The 27,458-nt window shown below is 43.2% G+C and overlaps 3 protein-coding genes across 4 annotated transcripts; 2 read left to right on the top strand and 1 right to left on the bottom strand.

Moving 5' to 3' along the window:
• The first annotated feature begins 536 nt into the window (after positions 1-536).
• brwd3 (bromodomain and WD repeat domain containing 3) lies at positions 537-15,202 on the top strand. Its single transcript, XM_068600198.1, has 40 exons — positions 537-698; positions 879-937; positions 1,042-1,071; positions 1,252-1,311; positions 2,486-2,636; positions 2,764-2,859; positions 2,990-3,150; positions 3,524-3,745; positions 3,869-3,969; positions 4,096-4,166; positions 4,360-4,460; positions 4,567-4,607; positions 4,691-4,795; positions 4,886-5,036; positions 5,130-5,264; positions 5,346-5,474; positions 5,694-5,919; positions 6,037-6,177; positions 6,386-6,566; positions 6,664-6,757; positions 6,861-7,034; positions 7,167-7,240; positions 7,328-7,523; positions 7,622-7,732; positions 7,813-7,920; positions 8,404-8,528; positions 8,617-8,699; positions 9,214-9,325; positions 9,455-9,516; positions 9,679-9,834; positions 9,933-10,053; positions 10,165-10,290; positions 10,395-10,470; positions 10,577-10,627; positions 10,738-10,881; positions 10,993-11,145; positions 11,244-11,413; positions 11,690-11,778; positions 12,003-12,137; positions 12,225-15,202. Exons 1-40 carry the CDS (start codon positions 665-667, stop codon positions 13,199-13,201), a joined length of 5,532 nt encoding a protein of 1,843 aa, XP_068456299.1. The 5' UTR covers positions 537-664; the 3' UTR covers positions 13,202-15,202.
• Positions 15,203-16,358: 1,156 nt separating this feature from the next.
• Positions 16,359-23,181, bottom strand: LOC137802404 (terminal nucleotidyltransferase 5D-like). Its single transcript, XM_068600230.1, has 2 exons — positions 22,683-23,181; positions 16,359-20,211 (listed from the first exon to the last, which is right to left on the bottom strand). Exon 2 carries the CDS (start codon positions 20,200-20,202, stop codon positions 17,950-17,952), a length of 2,253 nt encoding a protein of 750 aa, XP_068456331.1. The 5' UTR covers positions 20,203-20,211; positions 22,683-23,181; the 3' UTR covers positions 16,359-17,949.
• On the top strand, positions 21,915-26,261 carry LOC137802406 (charged multivesicular body protein 1b). 2 transcript variants are annotated; one of them, XM_068600231.1, is made up of 9 exons: positions 21,915-22,049; positions 23,225-23,497; positions 24,179-24,276; positions 24,359-24,505; positions 24,627-24,695; positions 24,791-24,898; positions 24,991-25,034; positions 25,240-25,312; positions 25,558-26,261. In XM_068600231.1, the coding sequence occupies exons 2-9, from the start codon at positions 23,482-23,484 to the stop codon at positions 25,600-25,602; spliced, it is 600 nt and encodes a 199-aa protein (XP_068456332.1). In that variant the 5' UTR covers positions 21,915-22,049; positions 23,225-23,481; the 3' UTR covers positions 25,603-26,261. The 2 variants fall into 2 exon arrangements, with proteins under 2 accessions (XP_068456332.1, XP_068456333.1); XM_068600232.1 differs by lacking the exon at positions 21,915-22,049 and adding an exon at positions 22,875-23,035.
• The last annotated feature ends 1,197 nt before the right edge of the window (positions 26,262-27,458 follow it).

Genomic DNA, 27,458 nt, shown 5'->3' on the forward strand with positions numbered 1-27,458 from the left:
TTTTATTAGAATGGCAATCTAATCTTAAAGAGCCATTATTCCACATTCAACAGTAAAGGTCCACTTTAAAAAAAACGTAAACATTTTTTTGCAGCTCTCATGTTAGTAAGTTTGGAAAGTTATGATTCACCACTTTAAAATATACCCTGTACCTTTGCATTTCGTACCATTAGCGTCAAAGGCCTCTTCCAAAACAAAACCCAGATGCTATGTGATTGATGGTGTCTAAATACAGCCCTATTATCAAACAGGGACGCCAATTTCATGTAACAGAAAATGGTCAGCGGGACACCTATATGTAAACAAATTAGATCTAACCGTATATTATACTGTGTATGTACAGTATATGTATTTGACAGGAAATTGTTGTAAACCTCATAAAATAAATAATTTGTACTAATTTGTTGGACAGAGAGTTGTGAATTTGAGCATCTTAGCATTTATTCATTTTCGATTTAAAAAAACAAAACAAAAAACAATACCAACCAGTTTCACTGGAGGGCGCTAACACAAAGCAGCAGGTGATCAGGGAACAACTCGAGAAAGGAGGAGGCCATTCACCAGCCTGTTTTAGCTACACACATCTAGCTACTGTTAGCTAGCCGGCGGCTAACGAGCGAGCTAAATCACCAGTTCGTCTTCATGTCGCCCGTCTCATCAAGCGATGGCAGGAGAACGGTGTTCACGAACCGAAGCTGGTGAGTGCTCTGCGTCCCGTTGGACCACGACGAAACATTTTGCATCCCCACAGTTTGTAGTTGTGCGCCTGCTAACGCGCTAAGGGACCGAGTGCAACCCGCAGCTCAGTAACGTTAGCGTTAGCTCGGCTCAGTAGCATCAATAGCTAATCAAGCTAACTCAGTTCTGTTCCTTTTCAGAACTTTATTACCTCATCGCCAGGTTTCTACAGTCCGGACCCTGTAAGAAGGCATCGCAGGTAACGAGACACAATACGACGTTAACGCGAATCGTTGGAAAATAACGACCCGTGTATAAGTAGCCATTGCTCGCCGCTAATGCTAGCTGTGTCTCTGTTGTTAGGTTCTGATTGAGGAGCTGGAGGAGTATGAGGTAGGTTCAGCTGGACCATTCTCTATTTATTGACATGGGTAGTTTCCGTATTGCTGCGTATCTGTCCGCTTTTCGGGCAACTTTTTACTATTTTTTTGCTGGTGTCGGATAAAGAAGCGTGTTGCCGAGTCGTGAACGTCCTGGCAGTTTAGTCTCTAACCGCTTATTTTTTAACTTTAGTTGGTCCCTCAACGATGGAGTTGGGACGGGAAGAAATGCACACGGACTTTTCAAGACTGGGTGAGTGGGAATTGTCATAATTAACCTTATAATCAAATTGCGCGCATAACCTTCACGTTAATCGACAATTATCTCTAAAGTGATGTAAATATTTATAATTAAATGAACCACCCAGAAGAGACGCGGGTGTTATGTGTTGTTGTTTTTTAATCACATTTAAACATTTATATTAGTACCGGCCCGTTGGTAAATAACTATATATAGGCTTTGGTATTGTGTGGGCTAGTAGGAGGGGAATAGAGACGAGGCCAAGGAGCGATTGGCTGAGCCAGATCCCGAGAGCTGTCGGTCATCCGTCAGAGCCAATGAAACACAGTTGAAATATTCGCAAAAGACGCTTGTGATTCGCTGTGAGCTTCTCTGCGCCTCCTGCTTCTTTCACTCCCTCCTTCTTCAATGTTTTTCAACTAGCTGCATTACAAAACCATGTGACAATTATGAGCACGTTTAAGCAGGAAGAGAAGACAATAAGTGAGGTCATTTTTGAGGAAACTGATAGATGAATGTGTTTATACACAGCTGTTTGATTTGCGTCATTGAATTTCCGAAACTTTGTTTTGCATATAAAAATGTCCGCTTATAGTATGATTAACTTTGATTACAGAAAGTCTGAACGGTGTCTCACTGTTGTGTCTCGTTTAATTTGTGTCTTTGATGATGTTGTGTTCCAGTATCATAAGCTGGGAAATATTTAATAGGGATATCAAGAAAAAGTTCGTGTTTAACGTCAAGAGAGACTCTACATATTGTGTTCAATGCGAACCAACTAAAGGCTTAGTGTAATGTGAAAACATGTTTGTAGTTAAATGATGTTTAGCTGTCATGGACACAATTTAATTTTTCTTTAAGGGGAATTACTGTGACTTTTGGTGAAGATATGCATGTCTGCTGATGTCTAAAATGTCCCAATCTGAACACATCATGGTCACAAATCTTCAAATTGGTCAGTTTAAGTAATCACGCTGCCGTCGGTCAAAACATCGTCTGTTAAATAAAGCCAGAGTTAATTTACTGTCTTAAAACTTTTACGTTGTTTGTTGTCGCACTTTTTGAAAGAATAACAGAGATGATAATATTTTAGTTTTCGGTAATAAATGCTGCTTAGATATTGTATGTATCGTTGTATTACATTATATTTGTTATTATTATTAATTGCAGTCTGTGACTCCTGCAGGTGATCTTGAACCAACACATTCCTGCAGACTATCTGCTCCGTGTTTGTCAGCGTATAGGCCCTCTTATAGAGAAGGAGATCCCACCTAGTGTTCCTGGAGTCCAAACTCTTCTGGGGCTAGGAAGACAGTCCTTGCTTCGTACTACCAAAAGTGAGCATTTCCCTTCTATCCACCATCAGTTAGTTAAGTTGTTTTTGTTGGTAATAGATTTGTATCTATATTAGTGATCATTCAGTTTTAACAATGTGCTTTTTAATCAATTACTTCTAAAATTTAGGTTGTAGCCACAAAGTATGCAGTGGCTCAGCTGTTGCTGCTCTCCACCGAGGACGCCCACCAGAACCTCCAGTCATCAATGGAGATCCCAGTGTTGGTGTGTGATACTTTGCAAAATATATATTTCTACCCATTAAGAAGTCCCAAAGTCAAGAGACCAATTATGTTAAATCTGCTTTAGCAGTCTGTTGCTCCCACTAATAATTGCCATCTGTCTTCTTATCAAGTGTCCATCTTGGGTGCTCGCCAGGCCACAGGCATGGCTCGTTTCAGCCAGGCCCTGCCGTCTTCCACCTACCAACATATGAAGATACACAAACGTATCCTTGGCCACCTTTCTTCGGTCTACTGTGTAGCCTTTGACCGCACTGGCCGTAGGATATTTACGGTGAGTGATGATTTCTGCTTCAGACGATCATTGCAACAAAAGTCTATTTGTAGGTTTTCAATAGTTGTGTTTCCATCTGCTGAGTCACTCCAGCAAACTATTGGCTGGGTTTTGGATTTATGATGATATATCCTCATAAGGACCACCACACCTGGTAGATTTAGAGAAGCAAATAAAGAATAAATACCAAAGAAGAATAAATAAATACCATTGGAATAGAATACGGTGTATGTTTTGTTAGATATAAAGTAGTTTCACTAGTCACTCAGTTATAAAAATTATGCTCAACATAACTTCCAATAGACCAGCATGTAGTTTCCAATTAAACAGTCTTATTTATTTTTCACCAATTTCCTATGTGAATGTGATTTAGGGTTCTGATGACTGCCTGGTGAAAATCTGGGCCACAGATGATGGCCGTCTCCTGGCAACACTCCGCGGTCACTCAGCAGAGATCTGTGACATGGCTGTCAACCATGAGAACACCCTCATTGCCTCGGCAAGCTGCGACAAAGCCATCAGAGTATGGTGCCTACGTACCTGTGCACCCATCACTGTCCTGCAGGCCCACGGGGCCTCCATCACGTCCATGCAGGTGGGACGGGTGCATTATACAGCAATAACGCAAACATATGTGGGAATAAACCATGTTGTTTTCACATTAGAAATCTCCTCGCCTTTGACTAACCAACACTAACTTTCTGTCCCTTTTTTTTAGTTTTGTCCTGCTGTCAAAGGGACAACGCGGTACCTGGCCTCCACCGGTGCAGATGGCATGGTCTGTTTCTGGAAGTGGCACTCGCTCAGCATGAAATTCCAGTAAGGGTTTAAATTCATCATTTAAAGCTCTTGAAGCTTTTCCTGTCGATCTACCATTTCTAGCTCTTGCAGTTGTCTATTTCAATCGAAATAACTACAGCTGTTGTTTTCATCCTCTTTTCTCAGTGATCAACCTGTCAAGTTTGTTGAGCGGTCGCGTCCGGGAGTACAGGTCTCCACTTCTTCCTTTAGCAGTGGTAAGCTTTCCTGTCTTCTGTTAAACTTTTGAGTAATGAAGTCGTGTGTATTTGAATCATTTTTGTGTGTGTTTTTTTTTGTTGAATTGTTGTTGGTAAAATGGGAACAGTTTTGATAATTTGTTTTCAGAACCGACCATTTAAGTAGTTCTTATTGATATGAGGATATTGTTGTGAATATTTTCTTGTATAGGGGGTATGTTCATGGCCACCGGTGGCACTGACCATTTGATCAGAGTCTACTACCTTGGTGCTGAAACTCCTGTGAAGGTCTCTGAGATGGATGCACACACGGTAAGAAACAAAACACAGTAGCTGCATCATTCTAGTTCCACTTTGTTCACCTTCATTGAATCAAGATCTGTTCGTAAATGATGTATGTCTTCACTTCCTGTTTCAGGATAAAGTTGTCGTCGTCCAGTTTAGCAATAACAGTGACAGGTGAGTGTGCTTGCTGAGATCCTCAACTTCAAATGTTTTTTTCTGTGTGGTTTTCGAGACTCTGACCGTGTGTATGTGTCCAGCCTAAGGTTTGTGAGCGGCAGTCGCGATGGCACAGCCAGGATCTGGAAATACCAGCAACAAGAGTGGAACAGCGTCACTTTAGACATTGCTGCCAGGCTGCCCGGGTAAGAGAGGGAACAACATGACTGAGTTTGATTGTGCCTCATCTGTCTCTGTGAACCACTTAGTGTTTAATACTTGATGTTTTCCTGCAGAACTACTGTTGCTAATGGGGATGATAAAACCAAGCTGGTGGTGACCATGGTGGCCTGGGACCGTGCGGACATCACCGTCCTCACAGCAGTGTCTAACTACCTGCTCAAAGTGTGGAGCACAACCACTGGACAGCTGCTGCATGTTTTATCTGTGAGTGGCTGAAGCTGTTTTTTCTGCTGTGCACAAATAAACAAAACGGCTGTTTTATGACCAACCGGCTGCATGATGAACCCTCTGTTTCAGGGTCACGATGACGAGGTGTTTGTGTTGGAGGCTCACCCATTTGACTCCCGCATCATGCTGTCTGCCGGCCATGATGGCAACATTTACATGTGGGACCTGACCAAAGGAGCCAAGATCCGCAACTTCTTCAACATGGTAATTTATTAACAATGATCACCCATTAGTAATGTTCCGTCGAAGCTATCATCAAGTTCATACTGAAATGTTTTCTTCCAGATTGAAGGGCAAGGCCACGGGGCTATTTTTGACTGCAAATTCTCCGCTGATGGACAGCATTTTACCTGCACTGACTCTCACGGACATCTGCTCATCTTTGGGTTCGGCTGCAGCAGACCATACGAGAAGGTAAGGACATGTAACTGTTAAACATATTTCCCATTTAAAAAATCAGTTGGACATCATAGTGGATTTGAGGTTACAACAAGGATCTGAAGTATTGTTGGCAAGACTGCTAATAACCATAAAGAGGCTCTCTTCCTCTGTCCTGGTCTGCCTTGCAAAGTCAGAAGCAGGCAAGCGTTATTCCCCCCTCATCAAAACTAATGTCCTCTTCATTCACTCCAGATTCCTGACCAGATGTTCTTCCACACGGACTACCGGCCTCTCATTCGTGATGCTAATAACTACGTGCTGGACGAGCAAACGCAGCAAGCCCCACACCTCATGCCTCCACCCTTCCTGGTGGATATTGATGGAAATCCTCACCCTCCTCACTACCAGCGTCTGGTGCCAGGAAGAGAGAACTGCAAGGAGGACCAGCTGGTACCCCAGCTAGGATACATGGCTAACAGTAAAAATCTTCTCATTCCTTACTCATACCACTCAAAATGCTTGTATATTAATTGTATAGCGTGTATTGTAAGTATGACTGAAAGTTTGACCCAAGATCTGCCTTTTTTTTGCTGAGGTGATGGAGAGTTGGTTGAGCAGGTACTTGGCCAGCAAACAGCAGAAAACAGAGAAAGCCTGTTGGACGACCTCATCAGACAGTTGCAGAATGAGCAGGACGAGCGTGAGATTGTAGAGGAGCCGGCTGCAGATGCAGAAGGTGCGTTTAACTTGACATTGTGCAAAGCTGTTAAAATGGGTTTTAAGTTTTATGGTATGTTCTTGGTTTGTTTAGTGTGCATGTTATGACTTAAATTAGCATTGTGTGGATACCAGATTATTTCTGGTGTTGTTTACTTCTATTGCCAGCATGGCATATTTGCCAAGTAAGATATTGTCATAATAAGCACATCTCCTCTTATTTTTAGTGGCTGATGGAGTAGAGTTGGAGGCCTCCTCTGAGGCTGCTGAAACACACAGAAGTGGGCAGGTGGGCGGGGTCTGGCAGATGCAGCACAATGCTCTGCCTAGTCAAGTGGCCACCGAGAGGGACCTGCTGGCCTGGAGCCACAGGGTGATGGTCAATGAAGTGCCACGTGGCATATCCAGGTGAGGCAGAGACATTTAGATGGAAGGGCATTGCAGAGAGTCGATTCCACTCTTTTTTTGTGTTCATTTTACATTGGAAGTTATTATTTTTTGTCAGAGTTGTGGAGCAGTGCAGACGAGCCAAAGGCGAAATGGAATGTGCTCTATACAATGCAGAGAGGAGGAAGAAACCTGTAGCCTGCACACCCAAAGTATGCTACGTTCATTTCACAGTGGTTTCCAGAAGTAAAAAAAAAGTGTATGACAATTAATGCCCGCTTTACTCATTTTCCAACCTGTTCCTGCACTTTGTAGAGCGATCTGCTGACTTCGCGCCTGCGCTCCTTGCGGCCGACCAAGAAGAAGCAGCAGCAGCGCCACGCTTATCAGACCCGCTCAGCTCAAGTCCGCCGTGCTGGGAGCAGGAGTCGAAATTCCAGTAACCAACGTAACTCTGACAGCCAGTTAGACTCGGACAGTGATGAAAATGTACGTTGGGCTTTTTTTTTTAAATTTCCAAACGGCCTCATTCACTTTTTTCTGAGATTTTAGGGAAGTGGAGCGATGTCTGTTAACTACCATTCATAATAGTGAACGTGCTTTCCATCTTTTTGTCGACAGGCAACTGCGCAGGCAGAGCAAAGCGCAGCCTCCTCTGATGGTGAAGCTCAGTGGCAGAGTGAGAGCAGCTCCAGGTAAAGCTCTTCAGCTGAGCAATTTTTTCAAAAAGTAGTTACAATCACCCGACTAATATCTCCCCCACCCCACACTTTCATTTTCAGCAACTCCTCCAGTGAATATTCTGATTGGACTGCCGACGCTGGGATCAACCTCCAGCCACCGAAGAGAGCCACCAGGAGGCCTGCACAGCCCAAAGGTTACAGCAGCTCTGAAGAGGAGGAAGAAGGTGATGGCAAGGCAAAGGAGGCCAAGAAGAGGGACAATGAGAAGAGGAAGAAGCCGAAGGAGACCAAACAGGTACGCGAGCAGCTCCTTTACTCACAGTGAATGTCTTCACCACACAATACAGGAGAAATTTTGGACTTTAACATTTTGTTCTAATTGCACATACCTAGAAACCCACATCCTCTCTAGCTGGACTCGATGCGGAGGAGTGGCTTCCACCGCCATGGATAATGGAGACCGTCCCACACCGCTCTCCTTTTGTTCCGCAAATGGGAGATGAGGTAAGGAGTGTCACTGTCACATCGAACCGAAAAAATACATTGTATTACTTGATTTAGATCATGATTCTCCTGTCTTCCAGCTCATCTACTTCAAACAGGGCCATCAGGCCTATGTTCGGGCCGTGCGCAGGGCCAAGGCCTACAGCATCAACCCTCAGAAACAGCCGTGGAACAGACTCGACCTCAGGGTGAGGCTCAGTTCGATTTAATAGGAAGTGTTGTGTAGAGGCCCTTAAATGCTCAATTGGACACGCTGTTAAAGTTTAACAGCAGGCAATTTTCTAAAAGTGGTAATCTGTGGCCACGTTCAGAAATTGTCAGAGCTGAAATTTACTCTACAATCTTCTGTTGTACTTCTCACAATATGGCAGTATGTCAAATAAATGCAGCATCAGTTGTTTTCCCCCATGCTAGCGACAAAAAACAATGATATTCCCATCAGCCTGCTGTGGTTATTGCTAATTAGCTCAACTAAGGTGGTGAACATGGTAAACATTTTATCAGCATGTTAGCGTTGTCATTGTTAGCAACTTAGCATTCAGCTCATAGCAACACTGTGCCTGAGCACGGCCTCAAAGAGCTGCTGGCATGGCTAACATGGCACAAAATTCAACATTCCTATTCGTCATCGTCTTACCTTTTTTTGTGTATTTTTTCTTCTGCCCCTTCAGGACCAGGAATCCGTGAAGGTGGTTGGAATTAAATATGAAGTGGGACCTCCCACCCTCTGTTGCCTAAAACTAGCTTTCTTGGACCCAGTCTCAGGGAAGATGACCAATGAGTCTTTCTCATTAAAGTAAGTGTTCACATGCAGTATAAACGGTACCAGAGAATAATTGTTAAAGCATGTGCATTTCATTTCATTTTTCATTCCCACACTAAAGGTACCATGACATGCCTGATGTCATAGATTTTCTGGTACTGCAGCAGTTTTACAACGAGGCTAAAGAGCACAACTGGCAGCCAGGTGAGTGTTTTGGAGTGATGTGTTTACCACTGATGTGTTAACCATTTTTGATGTGACTTATTACTTTATTATTTTCAGGATATTTTACGATGTACACCATTCTACATAAATACAAGACACAACATTTAACCAAACAACAAAACTATACTAATTTTACATTTAACATCACATAAAGCAGATGCATTGTGGTCAATTAAATCGTTCCTTTTAGTGTTCGAACAAGGTACACTAAGACCTACGTAGAACCTAAACGCTGATTTAAGTTTGATAGACGGAGGAACAAAACAGTTGTTAAACATGATCAATCTTGCCTATGGGGCTCTAAAGCTTCTCTATGATGACAAAAGCTGATTCTTTAAATAAAATGTCTGAGATGGGTCTATGTATGCCAGCCAGAGACCACATTCTTTCAGTTACACATGGTTTAAAAAATGATTAAGAGCACGTTCATTGTTGTCAATAGTGTACCGTCCTTCTCTTTTGTTTGATCCTGTCTTCACTCTGGTCTCTTCAGGTATGAGGTTCCGCAGCATCATTGATGATGCCTGGTGGTTCGGCTCCGTGGAGGACCAGCAGCCTCTGCAGCCAGAGTACCCAGACAGCCTGTTTCAGTGCTATGCAGTGAAGTACGTGTGTTTTTTCTGTAGTGGCCTGATGTCACATTTCAATACAGTTTAACCCAATAAGCAACTGTAATTTTGCATACAGTGTGATTTCATTCTTAACTGATGTTTTTTTTTTTCTTGTTTCATCAGGTGGGATAACGGAGAGCGGGAGAGAATGAGTCCCTGGGACATGGAGCCTATTCCTGAGGAAGGTTGGTGGCATTATTAATGTGACAATTTCATCAAGTTAATGTCCTGTGACAGTGTCATCCTCTAACATTAATGTCACAGGATGACGCTCTAAACAATTAATTTAATTATGAAGTTAACTAAATATTTTGTTCATTTTCTGACGTGTTTTGTGGCTCCATCAGCTGCGTTGCCTGAACAGGTTGGTGATGGAGTGGAAGTGGCCGAGGAGGAGCTCATGGCTCTGCTCTACTCGCCTCAGGAGGGAGAATGGGGTGCTCACACACGAGATGAAGACTGTGAGAGAGTCATCCATGGCATCGATCAGCTTCTTACACTGGGTACGCCACCAAAGAGTCGACGGCTGTTTGTTGGTTGCAGGAGAAGTTTGATCTTGTATGCGTCGGCCATGTTTGATCTTGTTCACGTTTGCCCACAGATGTAGCAAAGGCGTTCGCGTCACCAGTGAATCTGCGGGACTACCCTCTATACTGCACTGCGGTGTCTTATCTCACTGACATCGGCACCGTCCGCAAACGGCTGGAGAACCGCTTCTATAGGTGAGGCAGGGCACATAAACACACACATTCTATCTTCACTGGAAATTCAAAGTCCGGATGTCAGTGTGCCAACATCTGAGCTTGAATTTCGTATATTATCCTCTGGTGCAGGCGGATCTCTGCATTAATGTGGGAGGTGCGCTACATTGAGCACAACGCCCGCACCTTCAACGAACCCCAAAGCCCCATTGTAGCAACGGCCAAGGTGGTAACTGATGTTCTCCTGCGCTACATCGGGTAAGACGCACCGCTCATGTAACAGCCAGCTCAATGAGTCTAGGGTAACCATAGTAAATACCACGACACATGTGTCTGATGCCTTAGCCCTCTGTCTCCTTCAGCGACCAGAGCTGCACAGATATCTTGGATCTGTATCACAAACTGAAGTCTGAGGTCAGCAGTGGAGGAGAAGCTGAGGTGAGAATTGGGTTGTTTGTTGTTTTTACATTATGGTAACTATTTTGTTTCATTAGATTACTGTTTTTGCTGTAAGTAGTTAATTGTGTATGTCTTTTCTCTGCAGGCTGAGTTGGATGTGGAATCTGACACTCCAGGCACATCTACAGGAAATTGGGTAAGAGGGACCAGAGTTCAGTGTCCCACAACAATCCATCTGAGAACACCACAGACTTAAATCATCTGCAGTAGCTCCAGTCTTAGTTAATTTAATCTTCCCTCTGCCAGGGAGCCGACCCAAATTCCAAGAAGCGTGGTCTGGTTTTGGATGTGAATTACTGGCACGGTCAATGTAAAGAGCTGGTGCGCCGAATGATGGTCTCGCCAGATTCCGAGCCGTTCAGGCAGGCAGTGGACCTCTTTGAGTATCCGGTAAAACAACTTTGAAATAACATGAGCAATGTCCAAGGGTGTACAATGAAATGCCGAAGTCAAATTACAATTAACCTCATTAACTTTTTTACTCCACCTTGTTTTGTGCAGGACTATAGAAACATCATCGACACTCCCATGGATCTGGCTACAGTGTCAGAGACGCTGTTAGCAGAGAATTATGAAAGCCCGATGGAGTTTGCCAAAGACGTGCGCCTTATTTTCAGCAACTCCAAAGCATACACGCCAAACAAGAAATCACAGGTGAAGTAGCATCACTGGGATTGAAAAAGCGCTGGGACTATATCTGCGTAAAGTCTGACAAAGTATATTCACTCTTGACCTTTTTGTTTTATGTCTAGATTTACACTATGACCCTCAGCTTGTCAGCCTTCTTTGAAAAAAACATCATCTCCATCATCTCCGACCACAAGTCGGCCATTCAGAATGAACGGCGGACTCTTCAGAGACTCAGTTACAGAAACAGAATGCACAACGGTGGCAACTCCCCGCCTGACAGCCCATCCCCCAGGTGCTGAGCCTCATTGACAAACTCATCACTTGAAGCTCCTTATTATCAAATTATCTTTTTCACAGTGTGTCTGCTGAAAATATTTAAAATGTGCTGCTTTAAACTCGAGGCCTGTTTTACACTTAACCATTCTAATTTAGAAAGTCGTAGCCTGGTTTTAAAAATCTGTTTCAAAACCTTACATTTAAGTGGGTAAAGTTGTAGGCAGATTGCTTTTATATAATGAAGTTACTTATTTTTAAATGTTGCCTTTTCTCCCTGTTTCCATATGTCCAGCCCTAAAGGGAAGCACAAGTTAGGGAAGGTGTCGAAGTCAAAAAAATCCCAGTCTTCAACGAAGAATCGTTCTCGGAGATCACATCAGGGTAAAACTGCTCGACTGTGGCTTAATGTTTTTTTTTTAGGTGCTGTTGTTGTGCAGGAGCTTGCTGTTAATTGTTGTTCACAGTGTTGGAGAAGTAAAATATATATATATATATATATATATATATATATATATATGTATGTATGTATGTATGTATGTATATGTGATATTATGTACTGTTGTGCTCACACATTCTGACAAAATAGTCATCTGTTGTCGCTGTAGCTCAGCAAAGCAGCAGTGTAGCAGAAGAGGAAGACAACCAGCCTTCTTCCCCAAGTTCAGGGATGAGCACCGAGAGCCGAAAGCAAGGGCCGCATCGGGCGACCCGCAGCACAGCAACGCCAGTGAAGAAGTCAAGTATGACATGCAATACTTTCTGTATCGACGTGTGAGTTTAAAGTTGACGTGCTAAAACTGAACCATCGTCCTCTTGTGTTGCATCAGGGCGCCAGCGTAACCTGCAGCTAAGTAACGGCTCCAGACAGCGCCGCGGGCGAGAGGCGCAGCCGTCGGACGAGGAGGATGAGAAGGAGGATGAGGATGAGGATGAGAAGGAGGCGGTGTCCGGTTCCGGATCCAACAGCTCCTCGTCGGAATCATCCTCCACCTCATCCTCCTCCTCTTCCTCATCATCGTCAGACAGCGATAACAGCTCTGAGTCCGAGATGGAGAAGTATGTGGAAGGGGGAGATCACGACTACAGCAAAGCGCCCTGCCTGTCAGTATGCCACTCAGCTAAGGGTAAGGTGGCAGTCTCAGGGAAAAGGAGACACAAAGGAGAGGACGTGGCACAGAGACATAAAAGAGCACGAGTGACGCTGCCGGTGGAGGAGGAGGAAGAGGAGGAGGACGAGCAGGAAGAAGATGAGGATGTCGAGGAGGAGGGGGACGATGATGATGACGATGACGACGAGGAGCAGCAGCAACAGGACGAGGAGCAGCCACCAGTAGATTTAAGACTAAACGAGGAGGGGAGGGAGCTGGAAGAAGATGAGGATGAAGAGGAGGAAGAGGAGGAGGAGGAGGAGGGGGGCGAAATGGAGGAGGGGGAGGTGAAGGAGGAGGTAAAGGGGGAGGAAGAGGAGGAGGAGGAAGAAGAAGAAGAAGAAGAAGAAGAGGAGCCCGAGGAGGAGGAGGAACCTGAGGAAGAGGAACCTGACGATGAAGACACCACTGATGGGGTGCAGACCGGAGCTGCCGCGGCGACAGCAGCAGCTGGCCGTCTGAGAGGCACAGGCAAATCTCGACGGGTCAACACGCGCAACCAGGGCCGCAGGACAGTTCTGTACAGAGACGAGTCGGAGGACGATGGCCATGGGTCGAAGGAGGACCCCCTCAACCTGGGCATGTCGCGCTCAGGACGGGTACGCCGCATGACTGAGAAAGCCCGCGTCAGCCACCTCATGGGCTGGGGCCACTGACACGACGCCCCTCTTCAAACCTCAATTTAAAAAACAGTTTAACATGCGTAACACTTCAGGGATTTTTTCTTTCTTTTTGTACAAGTGTATATAAAATATATATATGATTTTTTTTTTTCTTCCTCTTTTGATCCGACACGGCTTATGACTCTCAAACTGATGGTGCTCATGAAGTGTTGCCAGAGGGTTTCCTTCCCTGGTCGACAGAGCCACTGTTCAACACGGATCATCTCCAACTGGACTAACTCACCTCGGCCTTACTGCTCGCTGGAGGAGCTTTTAAGAAGTGGCACTGCTCCTCTTCTTCCTCCTCTTCTTCTTCTTCCTCTCTCTCTTGTCCCTCCCACAACTTTTCTCACCTCTGGACACCAAAGAAAGATGCGGAGATGCCAAAAAAAACGGTGCTCATGTTTTATTTCTCTGTTTTTTGTGTGGAGTAATTTAACAAAAACTCTCCATGCTAGCGGTCACTAGTTCAATCACGACCACCATGAGACATGTGCAGTGTCACTCAAGGTCACTGATGTCCACTTCTTTGGTACTTTCCTCACAACCACAAGCCTTAGTTGTCAGAGCTGACATTGTTCAGATCTCGTTTATATCTGTGGTTCCAGTTAAGTTTGGGCACGAGCAATACTTGCAATAAGTATAAAAAGTCAGTAGATTACAGTACCACAGTAATACACCAGATCCCACAGCCCTTGTCGCACAACTTGACGTCTTTGGCCTGTGAATGTTCGATGTCTCTCCCTGCTTCCCTCTCCGTGATGTTGACTGTTTTTGACTCTTTGATTCAGTTTTTGGGTTTCTTTTTTCTTCATTTGTTTTTAAGGGTAAAAGTGATTTTTCTGGGGTAAAAAAAAGCCACTGCATCCTGTTTGTACTCTACTCTTGTAGTCCCTGGTGGATCAGACCTGCACCCATTCATGGTTGCTTCTATCACACTTTCTCCACCCAGCATGTGCAAACGCAAGGTGTCCCTGGTGTACTCTCTTCCACAGAAATATTTATTTTTCCATTGTATTGTACTAAGGTTACTTTAACTATTTTTTTTACATTAATAGTGATGGAGGAAGAGGAAATATTTGCACATTTATCTTCTCCACATGGCAGCTGAGTAATAAAGATAGGGTAGAAAGAGAAGTGTTTTTTTTTTCTCTCTTTTGTGTAAGAATGTTTAAACTGTGCCAGCACACATTCAGTCTTTTATTTTATAATAGTTTGAACAAGTAAAACAGGATATAACGAAATCTATTTCAACTTCTGTATGAGGCTGAAGAACTCATCTGATTAGCTATCTTATGCGCGGTTTCTTTCTAACCATCTATGGACAAATGGCTGTTGTTAGCTTCATGTCGATCATCTGCACAGATTACTGCTTTTGTTCATGCTACAATCAAAATCACTGTGTGTATTCTTTCTGCTTAGTTTTATTAGGGGTTCCTCATTGTCAATTGGGTTGTGTTTCTCGTAGAATTGCATAGAATTGGATTCTTGTTGTCGCACCAGTAATGTTTACTTTGAAGCTCGTGTGGTCTTTGGCTGGTAGATCATTCGAGACGGCGTCCAGTCAGGAGAAACCAGGAAAGCTGACTCACTAATAGTCAACACTGGGTGCTCTAATCCGATACCCCTCCTCATCACTGTGCCTGTACGGTCGCTGACATCAGAGAGGCCGAGGAGGAGGTTCTGTTTTTTTTTTTTTTTGGGTGAAGAATTCGGTCAGCGTCAGGTGCTCTGAGATATAAAAACACACAAATTAGCATCTCGGGTGCTCCGAGCAACAGCATTAACTGAAGGCTTGAAATTATTCTGTTTGAGTGTGAGAAGACTATGATTCTTATTTTGGAATCTTATTTTCATAAAGTAGATGGCTTTTAGTCTTGCCTCGATGCATCATATTAGTTGATGATGGATACAACAGTAACGATCTACTGTAGATGGATTAAGATTACGTGACTGTCTTTTATACGCAATTATTTGATTGTATGTGTTTTTCTTTTTTAATAAAAAAAATAGATCTTAAAATGAATTTGTTGGTTTTGGTCTTCTGTCTTAATGTTTGTCGGTTTCATTCTTAAACTATTTCTTGATTCCTGAAGCTGCAAAAGCTGATCAGCAGCACTCGTTTTATGACTGTAAGGTCATAAACACTAATTCAAGAGACACAGAATGCAGCGATAGACCGTCGTAAACCGCACTGTACCATTTGCAACTGCATTAATGTGCTGAGAGCTGCGGTGAGTCAGACGAGGAACAAACAAGGTTGAGCTGTGACGCACCTTGCTCTGCTGCCACACCTGGAAACTGCAGAGGTGCTGGAGCATCATGGGAATTAAAATGGTTCAATGCATGAAGAGGTCAAGGTCCCTTAAAGAGGGCTAAGGGGGAAAGGCAGTAAGTCGTATGTGTGTGTGTGTGTGTGTGTGTGTATATATATATATATATATATATATATATATATATATATATATATATATATATATACGCAGACACTGGCATGGAGGACAAATGTTGACAAAAAAGAGGACTATGGTGTATAAATGAGGTCAGGGGATGTTTTGTTTTTTTCTCAATTTCATTGGGATTAGTTCAAATAATCACATCATTAGGATGTAGATTAGGATGACATAGTCTGTATGTGACCATAAATACAGCAACCAACAAGTGACGCTGGTGGAATACCCAAATAGTGTGTCTTCTATGTAATGCATTGAGGAACTAAAATAAATATAGCCATCAACCTTCTGATATGCAGCTCCCTAAATAGAGAAGTTATTCAAACAAAGCCCGAGCTCAGGATGTGGTGAGAGCCGTCAGGACTGAAGTTGTACCTCACAGGATATTCCTATCGTATGTCCGTGTTGAGGAGGATCAGCAGGAGAATTGTGAAATTGGAAAGAAAAAACTACCCTTTTGGTTTGACTTGACTTAAAATGTAATCACTCAAATAAATTACTGGTCTCAACCGTACTTTCTGTCATCTTAGGTCATGCGTGTGCGTAATCACACACTTCTGGTGCCCGTAAAAAGGTTTTGGTACTTTGCACGACGATACTGTCGCCATCACGAATAGAAACTACATCTTAATGAAATTAAAACAGTGACAGTGAATCTCAGACCACCAATGGAAGACTCCAGACAAAGAGCGCTTGTGTTATATTTATTATCACAGTAATGCAACAATCTGAGCAACTAGATATCATAACAGGAATATTTTAATTTCTCAACTGGTGAAACAGTTCCGTAACGATATACAGCACACCCAAAGTCTGGAAATAGATACATCGCTTGAAAGCTACACAGTATTTTCAACATCTTCAATATTTAGTTCGAGATTCACAAGTCAGAAACACCATCATTACTCAACAACAGCTATGTGCATTAACATTGTGCTTCGGTCTCTAATTTAGTTTTAACAGCCCACATATCCTAGCCTGTGCTTAAATTGTCTGATTTTATAATATTTTAATACATGTACTGTAGCTATGCATACACAGTGAACACACAGAGACAGCGTGCACTACCTGCAGGCTGCACGATGGCAGAACATTCACTAGGTCCACGACAACAAACAACTGTCACCATCTAGTACACACAGGAAGACGATTCAGCCGGTTGGAGATTTCAACATGCTCTTTGTGTTTTCAGCAGGAAAAAAAAAAGACAGCCAAGGCTTTTTTTTTTATAATACCATCAGGGGGTGAATCCTTGTGATGTGTCTCGGATGTGGAACATCAGATAGCAGAACCCACGTGATGAAATGAACAGTGAATTTAGCGATACGACCACAGCTCTTGGCTTATAACCTCTCGCACTGCCAAAATGTTACAATGCAAAAGCGTGACTAGACACTTGAACATACAGTACGTCGCTGTTGGAAACTTAATATAGTCTTTTAATATCCAAAGAAAACATTAAAGCCTCGAAAGCATGTGCCTTTTGAAGATAAAACTCTGAATAAACAATGAATACAGATGTTTTCCTGAGGTTCAGCCCCCGCTCACTGCCCCAATACACTTCAAACTTGGATCTCTTGTTTCTACCTTTGAAATAAGTTGTTTACGTTCACAAATATAATACCTACGATAACATGGACACACCACAGGACTTTTTCCCTAACATCTGCCCTCAGTAGAGGGTGCCCTATTTCTAAACAGTGCATACACAGGTATACTCACATGCTGAAATGTACTCCACAGAGATAATTCACAAAACAGCTGTATGAGGTTTTTAACCCTCAGAAACGATTTATCATTAATCAGACTTGAACCCAAATCACTTCTGCTGCCAACAGGTGTTCCATAGATAATGTGTTCTGATGTTGAAGACGTGTATCTTCAAGCCTTTGATTTGTCACACATTACAATATTCTCCTCTCACGGGATGATGACCAGCGTATAGAGCCCTGCCGAAGCTGAGCGGAAACAGCCTTAAACAAAGTCCGTCCACTTAAATGAAATCCTCTCTACGAGCTCTCGGATACGTGGGCTCCCGGCATTTCTTTCCTTTCCGAAAGTGTTCATCTTGAAAGGGTACCATGCTTTGCCTCCAGACCCCTCTTCAGTTCTGGCCTTTTTTTTTATGATCTTTCATGTCATAAGCAGGAGGGGGATGGGGGTTCGAAGCATCAAACAACACTGCGCCCGTGGTTGCCTGTTGTTTTTAAAACTTCCATTTGTGCCTCTGCTTGCAGAGCACCATGCTGAAAGCAGCCTACATGCCTCCCCGTGGGCACGTCACTGGAGCTACACCAGGCCAGTCTGCACGTGCACATGGAGCGGGTAAGGGTGGTAGACGAGGGGCGGCTGGGCCTGGGTGATGAAGTAGCTGCTGTAAATTGGCTCTGTGACGTACGGTGCCGGCTGGTAGAAACAGGTGACGTTGGCCGTGTTGGGGATGGCGTTCTGCTCGCCCAGCACCCTCAGAGCCAGGACTGTGATCATGTTGAGTGTCTGTCTCCTCTCGTGTCCCATCAAACACACCGTGCTCTCGTCTATCACGCGCCGCAGGGTCATCAGGTACTCGTACTTGCTCGTCTCGTCATTGCCAATGAAATGGCACTGCAGGTAGGCCTCGATCTTACGCTGCTGCTCGCTCACATCGGGAAAGTCGATGAAGAAGCGGGAGCACATGTATCGCTCCAAGGACTTAATCTCCGTCTCGCTGGCCGGTCTGTAGTTCCGCACGAGCAGGTCGCTGTACTTTAGCAGGCCCCCACCTCGGATCTCCTCTGGGTTGTGTGTGGCGATGAGATGTTGGCGGAGGTGGTCCATCGCCTGTTCAAAGTCTCCGTACATACACTCTGCTTCAACGGTGATGGTGAGCCCGCCTTCTGCCCCGGCCCATGAGCTTGCCCCGCACTTGTTGGGGCCCATGTCTGCCTGCTCTGATGGTGGCTCATTGATCTGAGGCTGAGCAAGTGTGTGGCTTTGTGTTTGTAAATCCGGAGGCTTCTTTGAGTGTTTCGGCTTCACAGTCTGTTCCATGGTTTCGTTGGAGCCACTCCCATCCCGAAGTGTGCTGGCTGGACGGCATGCGAGAGCTGTGAGGGTGTCTACGGTCTCTGGCTTGAAGGCTGGAACATTTGAGCCATGAACTTGAGCGCTGTCCACTGAAGGAGGCTGGAGTGGTTTGGGTATGTCTATGGGTGGAAACAGCTGTGTCGTAAGATCTGATAAATCATTCAGTAAAGACCATTTCTCAGGCTTACTGATCATCTTCCTTGACATTTTCCTTTGTAATTTCGGTGAAGGGCAATAGTCCGGTACAACGCCCTGTGATGTGCTGCAAGTTTTCTTCGCCGGAGGAGGAAAGGAATATTCATGATGTGAATCTTGTGGGCTTGACGTAGTTTGAGTGCTGCCGATCACAGAGTCGACTTTGAACTGAGTCATCTCCGCACAATGGACCTTTTCCTGTGAAGCTGCTGTTTCTGTTGGTTGGGAAGCTTGTGACGCAGACGGCTCTTTGCTGCTCTGCGGCTTTAAACACGCATGCGTCATAAGCGGATCCCTGACATCTGTGGATAAAGTTTCAGGAGAAGGACAACCTTTCTGAAACTGTCCTTTCTCTTCCCTGTTGCCGTCACAGAGCTCAAACACTACGCCCTTCACTGAATGAACATCCTGTATGCCATCCACTACCTCCTGCTGTACGTTGATGGTCGTGTGTTCTAACCCCTCCTGGGCCTCGTGCTTTCCATCCATGTGCTCCACCTTTGCATGTGGAAGACCTTTCTTAGGCCCAAAAGCTGCTTCATTCGGGCATGGAGTTTGGCCACCAGAGTCTTTTTCAACATCCGCTTCAACATTCAGAGGAACTTGGAGGCTTGGTTTCTCTTGCCATTTTTTTTCTTCCTCGCTGTCTTTTTTAGACAAATTCCCAGCATTTAATGCCATCTTTCTTCCCTCTTTCCGTTCAGTCTCCCAGTAAGACTCCAGCATACGGTCTAATATTATCTGGAAGGAGTCCACGCTGAACTCAAACTGTCTCCGAAGGGAGCTGATGAATCGGAGCCCCACGGTTTTAGCTCTATTGTTAGAAAGCGAGATCAGGCTCCATCTGTCGTGCTCATTGAAGACTTTCACCATCTTCTGCACGTAGGCCTCCTTCATCGTCAGGCAGGTGATCTTCCGTCTGTTAACTCCACAAGGAAGGAGGTCTCGTAGACTGCCCAGCACTACCTCCTTAATCACCTGGAGGTCTTCCTGCCGGGGCAGCTCCACTCCAAATATGATGTCTAAGTCTCGATAGCCGATGCAGTTATCTCTCACCAGGATGTGGCTGGCAGTCGCACCATTCAGCCGTATATCTTTCACCTGGATGTCTCTTTCGATCAGCCGATCTTTCACCACACGAATGATGTCTTTCGCTCTCACCTGCAGTGTGGGGAAATTCCCTCGTCCGTGGATAGGGATTACCTCAGTCAAGACCCTGTCCAGAGCTTGGATTTGCTCGAGGGTCAAGTTGTGGAACCTCTTCTCCGCTTGAAGCTCCATTATTCTCACCTGCGAACAGAGGTCTGACATATCACATTGTGGCTCATGTGAGGAATAATGGCCAGTGAACGACTGAAGCAGTACAACAAAGTATTATCTTTAAAAAATAAAGGCCCTTTTCAAAAGACAATGCACGGAAAGTGCACAGAAAGACTCAACACACATGTGCTGGAGGCTTATGTCAGAGGCGTTTGCACCCTCCTTCCTCTCTAATTGCAGCTATGGAGTGTGTTTATCAGCCAGATTTTGCTCTGATTTGCTTCAACATTTATCAAAAAGAGCAGTTACATACTCAAAACGACCTCTGATCACTGAGTGATAATACCACGAGATGCATCGTGACACTAAATCAACTGAATATCACAGTGAGTGCTTGAACATAAAAGGATGCACTGTGGCAAATTTAAGTTTGTTGCACGTGGGAAATACAACAAGGGAAAGGTTATCTGTGACATGCGATTAAGGATGTGCCCTCACATTAATTTCTTGGATCATGGTATAATTTTCTACATGGTTATAATGATAACAAATACTTGCTTCAACCAATCTAATCCAGACAGCAAATTTCAGATTATTGAGCTGTTAAATAACAACTCAATGCAATGTGAGTTTTAAATATGGGTTTTCCTCTGACTGTGAACAAATACATTCCAGTTGTTTCTCAGTCAGTTTTACTTGTTGGTCTTGCTAGATAAACATTCATTCACCACCATGCTGAAATGCCTCCATGATCATGGGCCCGTCCACTGGTTACAGGTGACTCACCTGTCTGTTTTTCATGGCCGGGCAGCTGCAGTGAAAATCTGATTGATAGATCTATAAGGGACAGTCTTGCACCTGTATGAGCTCTCTTCTTCTGAAGTATAGGAGTATTAATTCTAAGTATTCCATAACAAAAAAGGCATATATTGTAGTTGCAAAGTAGGCCATTTAATGACTTGAATCAATAGTTATGGGCTATATTTCTGCCGTTATAATGTGAGAATATTGTATTTGTACAAGGGAAACGGGTACGTCATCATTAATGTGCACTGACTCACTCACTACTGAGGCAAATGTTCAGCCCATTTTAGGCTTTAAAGGACCGTCATACCATGCATCTACCTTTATGACAATATTAGGGTAATAAGGATCCTCGTGGTGTTTTGAAACTTCATACAATGAAATATACAATACTTGTTATGAAGTGCTTTTTATTATCTATTTTCATTTTGTATGTCTTAAAAGGAGATGGAGATTAAACTCTGACATTTTCAACTAGATATAGTTTTAGTGAGAGAATTTATTTTATTACATCTTTGCCACTGGATGCGCTATTTTTCCTTTACAGCTGCTCCAACACACTTATGTTTTTTTTCAAATTATGTAGTCTATTGTATAGAAAATGTCATCTTTGATTTCAAGGCAGGTGAATCAGTGCAATAACATAAAGCTTGACAGAAAATGAGAAGACACACTAACTTTTAGGTCGTTGCATCAATGGTACTTTAACTGGAACTTAAAATTATTATTTTCATAATTATTTTTTTTAATGTCTTAATCAGAAATTCATGCAGGTGTGTGCCAAAGGTATTAGTGATTCAAAATGATCAGCCATCTATGTCATATATGGTTCTGTTATTTTTATTTGAATAATTCATACTTTATATGTAATTTGTTTTTATTTTCTTTTAAATTATGTTTGAATCAAAATTTAGGAGAGCATAACTGTTGCATTTAATAAATGTAATATTAAGCCAGAGCTAAATATAAATATTTTTGCAAATCATTTTTCAAGCTGCCTGGTCTTGTGACGTACACAGCACGAGCTCATCTTGCTGCGGAGTGTGTGAACATCCTCAGCCCATGTAAGTATTGGGGGTCATCGGGGTAAATAAAGTCAGTGGCAGTGAGGACGCAGGGAGAGATGGCCCACAGCAGCCTCTAGTGAATCTCAGGGGTTACATCAGCCGGTCCTGCAGCAGCACTGCTCCTCTCACTTGGCTTCTTTAGAGATAAGACTTATGAGTCATACTGAATGAAACAGCACTCGTTGGCTCTCCTGGATTATCTCCCTGTGCGCCAATAACGACACAAAATGCACCACTTGAGGGGTGTTGTGTATCAGTAAAACCCAGTAAATTGATTACAGGCTTTTACAGAATATTATTTAAGATTATGTGTTCAGGAAGGCACACACATTAGTGGACATTTCTAAACACTTCTATGACTGACATTATCTTTGCACAAGCAGGCCACTTTTTCTTTGATGTCTAAACTCAAATATGGCCCATTTATCAACTAAATAAATCAACACATCGTTGAAAACGAGTTCAGCATCTGTATTACATGGTGCATTGATCCTCGCTTGAACACATGCAGGTCCCAAGTTGAACAGTCTCATATTTGGGGCAATATACTGGAGCAAAAGAACAACATTAACTGCGTGTGTCCAGATAAAGACACAATCACACAACAGCCGCACAGTTGTTAGAACTCACCTGTGTTGCGGTCAAATTGAAATGGAAAGTAAAGCCAGAGTAGTAAACACAAGAAAAGCCCAACGACACCGTGAGATATCCAACAGGTTTCCCGACCCCAGTCAGGAAGGTGGATGCTGAAGTTAACGCGGCAGAAGCACTGTTTCCATGGCAATCACGCGTCACGAAATTTACGGTAAATCACGACGCTCGGTCTCCGCGTCTCACGACAGCCGCTTAAGTTTCAAACAAGCGAGGCCGGCTGTCCGAAGCACGCGGGTAAAGTTTGACTTCGTGCCGGTGGAGTACAGCGACGTGTCGGGCTGGGCGACCTGGCCGGTGTGCTGCTGCGGGCTGATAGGCGCATCAGGCGGGTGAGTCATCCGCTCTCCTCGCCTGAGCCGCTCCACAAATCTAATCATCCATCAATTCACCGCCCACTGCCCCGCTGCTTCATCCACTTTAATCCCGTCCCCTCACAAAATAACACCAAAAACGTCAAACATGTCACGTTTCAATGTTAACGATTTTTTTTCTTTTTTTTCTTCTTTTATTTCATTCAGATTTTGCGAGGAGGAGAGGAGGAGAGAGGGGGGGGGGGGGCAGATCCCTCGTGACGTCGGACGGAATACCGCCACCACGTGACGATGACGTTGTTCATATTTTGGTAAGGCATCCAGGAAGTGCGGAATAAAGCGAACGGACGAACACCGAAACCCGACGGGCTCAAGTTTCACTGACAAGTTCGAGCTTTTTTTTCGCGGACTGGCCGTTATTATTTCTTCGTGTGACTTTTGGACTCGATACAAGGGGCGTCAAGATGCCGGCGATGGAAAGTATCCTTTTACAGCAGCGGTGCGACCGGGAGAGTAGCGTCAATACTGGGGAGCGAGACCGAGCACAACAACATGACGAGGCCGAGGAGACACCCGGAACACCGTACAGACGGGAGGTGTCGTCCTGGAACACGACAGTTGACTTATTGAACAACATGAACGTGTCTCAGTTATTTACAGACGTTGTGAAACGGGACAACTCGACCGAAGGCCTCGGAAGCTTCGAGCCAAATGGCTGGAAATACCCAACAACCGACATTTGCTATACAATTAAACCATGTCGTCAGAGTGTCACTTAACCCTCCGAATACAAAAGTAAATACCAAGCTTTGACTTGATCTAATATATAATCGTGTTATGACTGTTTTTGATTTAACAAAACATTAACACATTCACAGGAAGCGCTACAATACATAACTGAATCTGTCACTACACTTCACTCAGTCAAGGGTAGTTTTCCAAACATGATTATTGTTTTACTTTTCCAACAATTATTAGCAGGAACCAAGTTGAGATAACTACATAACAGATTTAGGAGTGTAATACATTGCTACTTCTTCCTACAACAAATTTAGAAGTGATTGCTATTTCCTCCTACAACACAAACACCTAATGTTTTGTTGTCAAAGGCTGTTTGTTGTGTTTGTTTGGACTCCTTCTCTCCTTAACCTCGTATCACAGAACAGCTCTTCAACTTAAAGTTCGCCGCCAAAGAACTCCAAAGAAATTCAAAGAGATGTGACAAAGAAGAAAAAAACGAGAAGGCTAAAATTAAGAAAGTAAGTGGCCAACTAAAGCCGGTCATCAAGATAACCAAAGACCATAGAAGATTTTACTGTTTATTTATTTTGCTGTCTCTAGGCCATCCAGAAGGGGAATATGGAAGTGGCAAGGATCCATGCAGAGAATGCCATCCGGCAGAAGAACCAGTCTTTGAACTACTTGAGGATGAGTGCTCGGATAGATGCCGTGGCAGCGAGGGTCCAAACTGCAGTTACAATGAACCAGGTACACTGAATGCTGGGTCACTGCACACTGCCGTGAGACTTCAGAAACAGGCTGAAGATTTTCATTTCTCACCTAAGAGTGCGTGGTTGTTGTCATTTTTTGTGATGTTTTATTTTTTCAGGTCACAAAATCTATGGCTGGAGTAGTAAAAGGAATGGATGCCACTCTGAAGTCTATGAATCTGGAAAAGGTAGAGGGTCATTTACACATGAAGAAATATTTTCTTACATATCTTTTTACACCTCATAATTATAAACCAATGTCTCAATTCCTTTTTCTTTTCAGATTTCCGGTCTCATGGACAAATTTGAGCGGCAATTTGAAACTCTGGATGTTCAGACGGCCCACATGGAGGACACCATGAGCAGCACAACAACACTCACAACTCCACAAGTATGTTTCTCTTTTCTACTCTGACATGCTTTGTTGTTGTTGTTGTTGTTTTAAAGACAAACACACTCACTGTACATCTTGTGTGTTTTTAGAATCAAGTGGACTCATTGATGCATGAACTGGCTGATGAAGCAGGGTAACCTTCTTTCATTCTTTGTGAAATGTGTGATCACACACACAGGTGTATGGTATGCTATTTGAGACTCAAATGTAAATAGAGAGTGTTATTGAAACATTGACAGGAATGTTTCAGATGGTGTTATTCAGTGGAACGTGATCAAAGACATTGTGATTGTATTCTAAAAATGAGGTTTTCACATCGTTGTGTGCATCGTATCTAGATTGGACCTGAACATGGAGCTCCCTCAGGGACAGACAGGATCAGTGGGCACCAGCGTCGCCTCTGCGGAGCAGGTACACATGCATACTTGGTGTTAAAATTTCACCACATTTGGGACAGATACTCTTTAAAAATACATACAAAAGATAATAGGCAGATGACTTGAAGCAGTGTAAATGTAGAGTTTATCATGTAGACTGAGTGAAAAAGAAATGTGATTACAGTATAGACAAAGTCAAACAATGGCCTTAAATAACCTTGATTCTTCTCTCATCTTCATGTCGCTCACTGATGCCAGTCTTTGCTCTCTTGTTCACAGGATGAACTGTCTCAAAGGCTCGCCAAGCTTCGAGACCAGATGTGAAGGACAACAGTGGACCGGTGCTGTCCTGCATATTACTCCCACACAGCTTTTTTTTGACATTGTGTCATTTCTCCTCTTTACATCTGGTGTCTCTTTGTAGAGGAGCTACTGTATCAATGTTCTGTCCTGCGGATACTCGCCCTTGTTGATTGTGTGTTAATAACTTTTGGATTCTGTAAACTAACTGAAATGCTGGTTATGGAAAATGTATATACATCTTAAATATACATATTTACATATGAAGAAGCTCTAATGTAACTTTATTGTTTGATATGTATACTTAGGAACTTCATACATTTTGCTAAACATATTGAGCGTGGCAGTTGTTATTATAAGACAACTTCATATTATGGTGAATAAGCTGAAGGTTTTGGAGTATAGAACAATGTTATCTTTATATGTGCATGATTGCAAAAAATGTATCTGCTTTTTCCTTTTCTTGGTTTCAGAGTGTGAAATACTTTCCTTCTTACAGTTGAACTGACTCATTGTTTAGATTTGTTGTATTTTATTTCTGAGGAATATTTCAAGATGATACTGGATGATCAGCATGGGTGTTGGTCTGGTCATCTTAAGCATATTCACTGATCATTTGGGAAGGGGTTACAGTATGGAGACTACATACCGTAAGTGAAAAATAAAATTTTATAATACTTTTATCTCTCTGCCTTTTTAATCATGAAATATACATTTTGTAGTCCATCTGTTGTGAAAAGTCCATTTGCAAAATTCGCTGCAAAACAAAGTCACATACTTTATATCCATGGCATAAATTGCAGTGTGTTTTTATGTTGAGGTTTTGGCTTATCTAGCTGTCAAGAGACAAATGGTCTCATTTATCAACCTTATGTAGGTGCCAATATTTGTAGAAAATATATGCCATCTCATAAATATCCCCAAAAAACCTGAAATATAACGGCTGAGACTAAAAAGCATTCGTGGGAAGTGTCAGAAATTCAGTCAAAGAAAAGAAGACAAGGACCATTATATAAATGTTTAACATAATCATATACAAGAAGAGACCAAGTATTTCCAGTGTGTGTAAAGTGGCTATCCTTGCTTTATTACATTATTTTTGGCCATGTCATTGTTTCTATTATTTTCTCATCAACACAAAGAAGATAAGTGGTCAAAATCAGCGCCTCTTTGTCTTTGCTCTTTGTCTGTTGCTGCTGTGTCCCTCTTGGTAATCATAGTTCGCTTCAAGAGGAAGTCCTTATTTCAAATCTTTTTTTGTATGTTCTCCACTGCAAGCAGATGAGGTCAGTAAAATATTCCATCACCATGGGCTTTATTACGGCAATGTCTGTTTAAGACAAATTTGGTTTCTCTTCAGCTGAAGAAGTGTCAGACACAGTTAAGAAGGTTGTGCTATTTTGATATTGTACACCAAGGTCGTGGTATTGAGTGCAAAATGTCTTTGTTTACGGACAGTACAGATAAAGTAGGGGGGATTTAAATGCGAGTGAAAGCAAATTGCATTTACAAAATCCAGGAGGCTCGCCCGGATGTGAGGTCATAAGTGGTTACCGCTATCTGGTGGTCATTGTCTGGTACTGCGAACAAACTTTACCACGGCGCTGTTGTTTTCTTCTTCTTCCTCCTCTTTTGTTTCCTGGTTGGGAATCTCATGCCAGCTTCAAGGCGAAATAGCAGAATACTTGCTATACAACCTTGAACCAAAAAAAAAAAAAACGCGTGTATTGTGCACTATGCCTGTTTATTAAAACAACACCTTGCTTACACGCAGATAATAAAGCATGGGGTGCAAACTCAAGAACAACCACGTTCCCCTCACATGATCGAAAGATGGTGTCTGTGTGCTATTCCAGATCAAAAGTTGACCCGATGGTTAA

The sequence above is a fragment of the Clinocottus analis genome, unplaced genomic scaffold (genome assembly GCF_023055335.1).
Source record: "Clinocottus analis isolate CAN_PGR_092001 unplaced genomic scaffold, fCliAna1.0.p SCAF_5, whole genome shotgun sequence".
Lineage (NCBI taxonomy): Eukaryota > Metazoa > Chordata > Actinopteri > Perciformes > Cottidae > Clinocottus > Clinocottus analis.

Bases quoted from the DNA above. Each gene is read 5' to 3' on its own strand.
- brwd3 (XM_068600198.1), top strand. From the start codon at position 665: ATGGCAGGAGAACGGTGTTCACGAACCGAAGCTG. The intron at 9,326-9,454 runs GTACGTGTGTTT...TTGTTTCATCAG, and splicing joins TTTCAGTGCTATGCAGTGAA to GTGGGATAACGGAGAGCGGG. The intron at 9,835-9,932 runs GTACGCCACCAA...GTTTGCCCACAG, and splicing joins CGATCAGCTTCTTACACTGG to ATGTAGCAAAGGCGTTCGCG.
- LOC137802404 (XM_068600230.1), bottom strand. From the start codon at position 20,202: ATGGAGCTTCAAGCGGAGAAGAGGTTCCACAACTTGACCCTCGAGCAA.
- LOC137802406 (XM_068600231.1), top strand. The intron at 24,506-24,626 runs GTACACTGAATG...TTATTTTTTCAG, and splicing joins CTGCAGTTACAATGAACCAG to GTCACAAAATCTATGGCTGG. The intron at 24,696-24,790 runs GTAGAGGGTCAT...TTTTCTTTTCAG, and splicing joins AGTCTATGAATCTGGAAAAG to ATTTCCGGTCTCATGGACAA.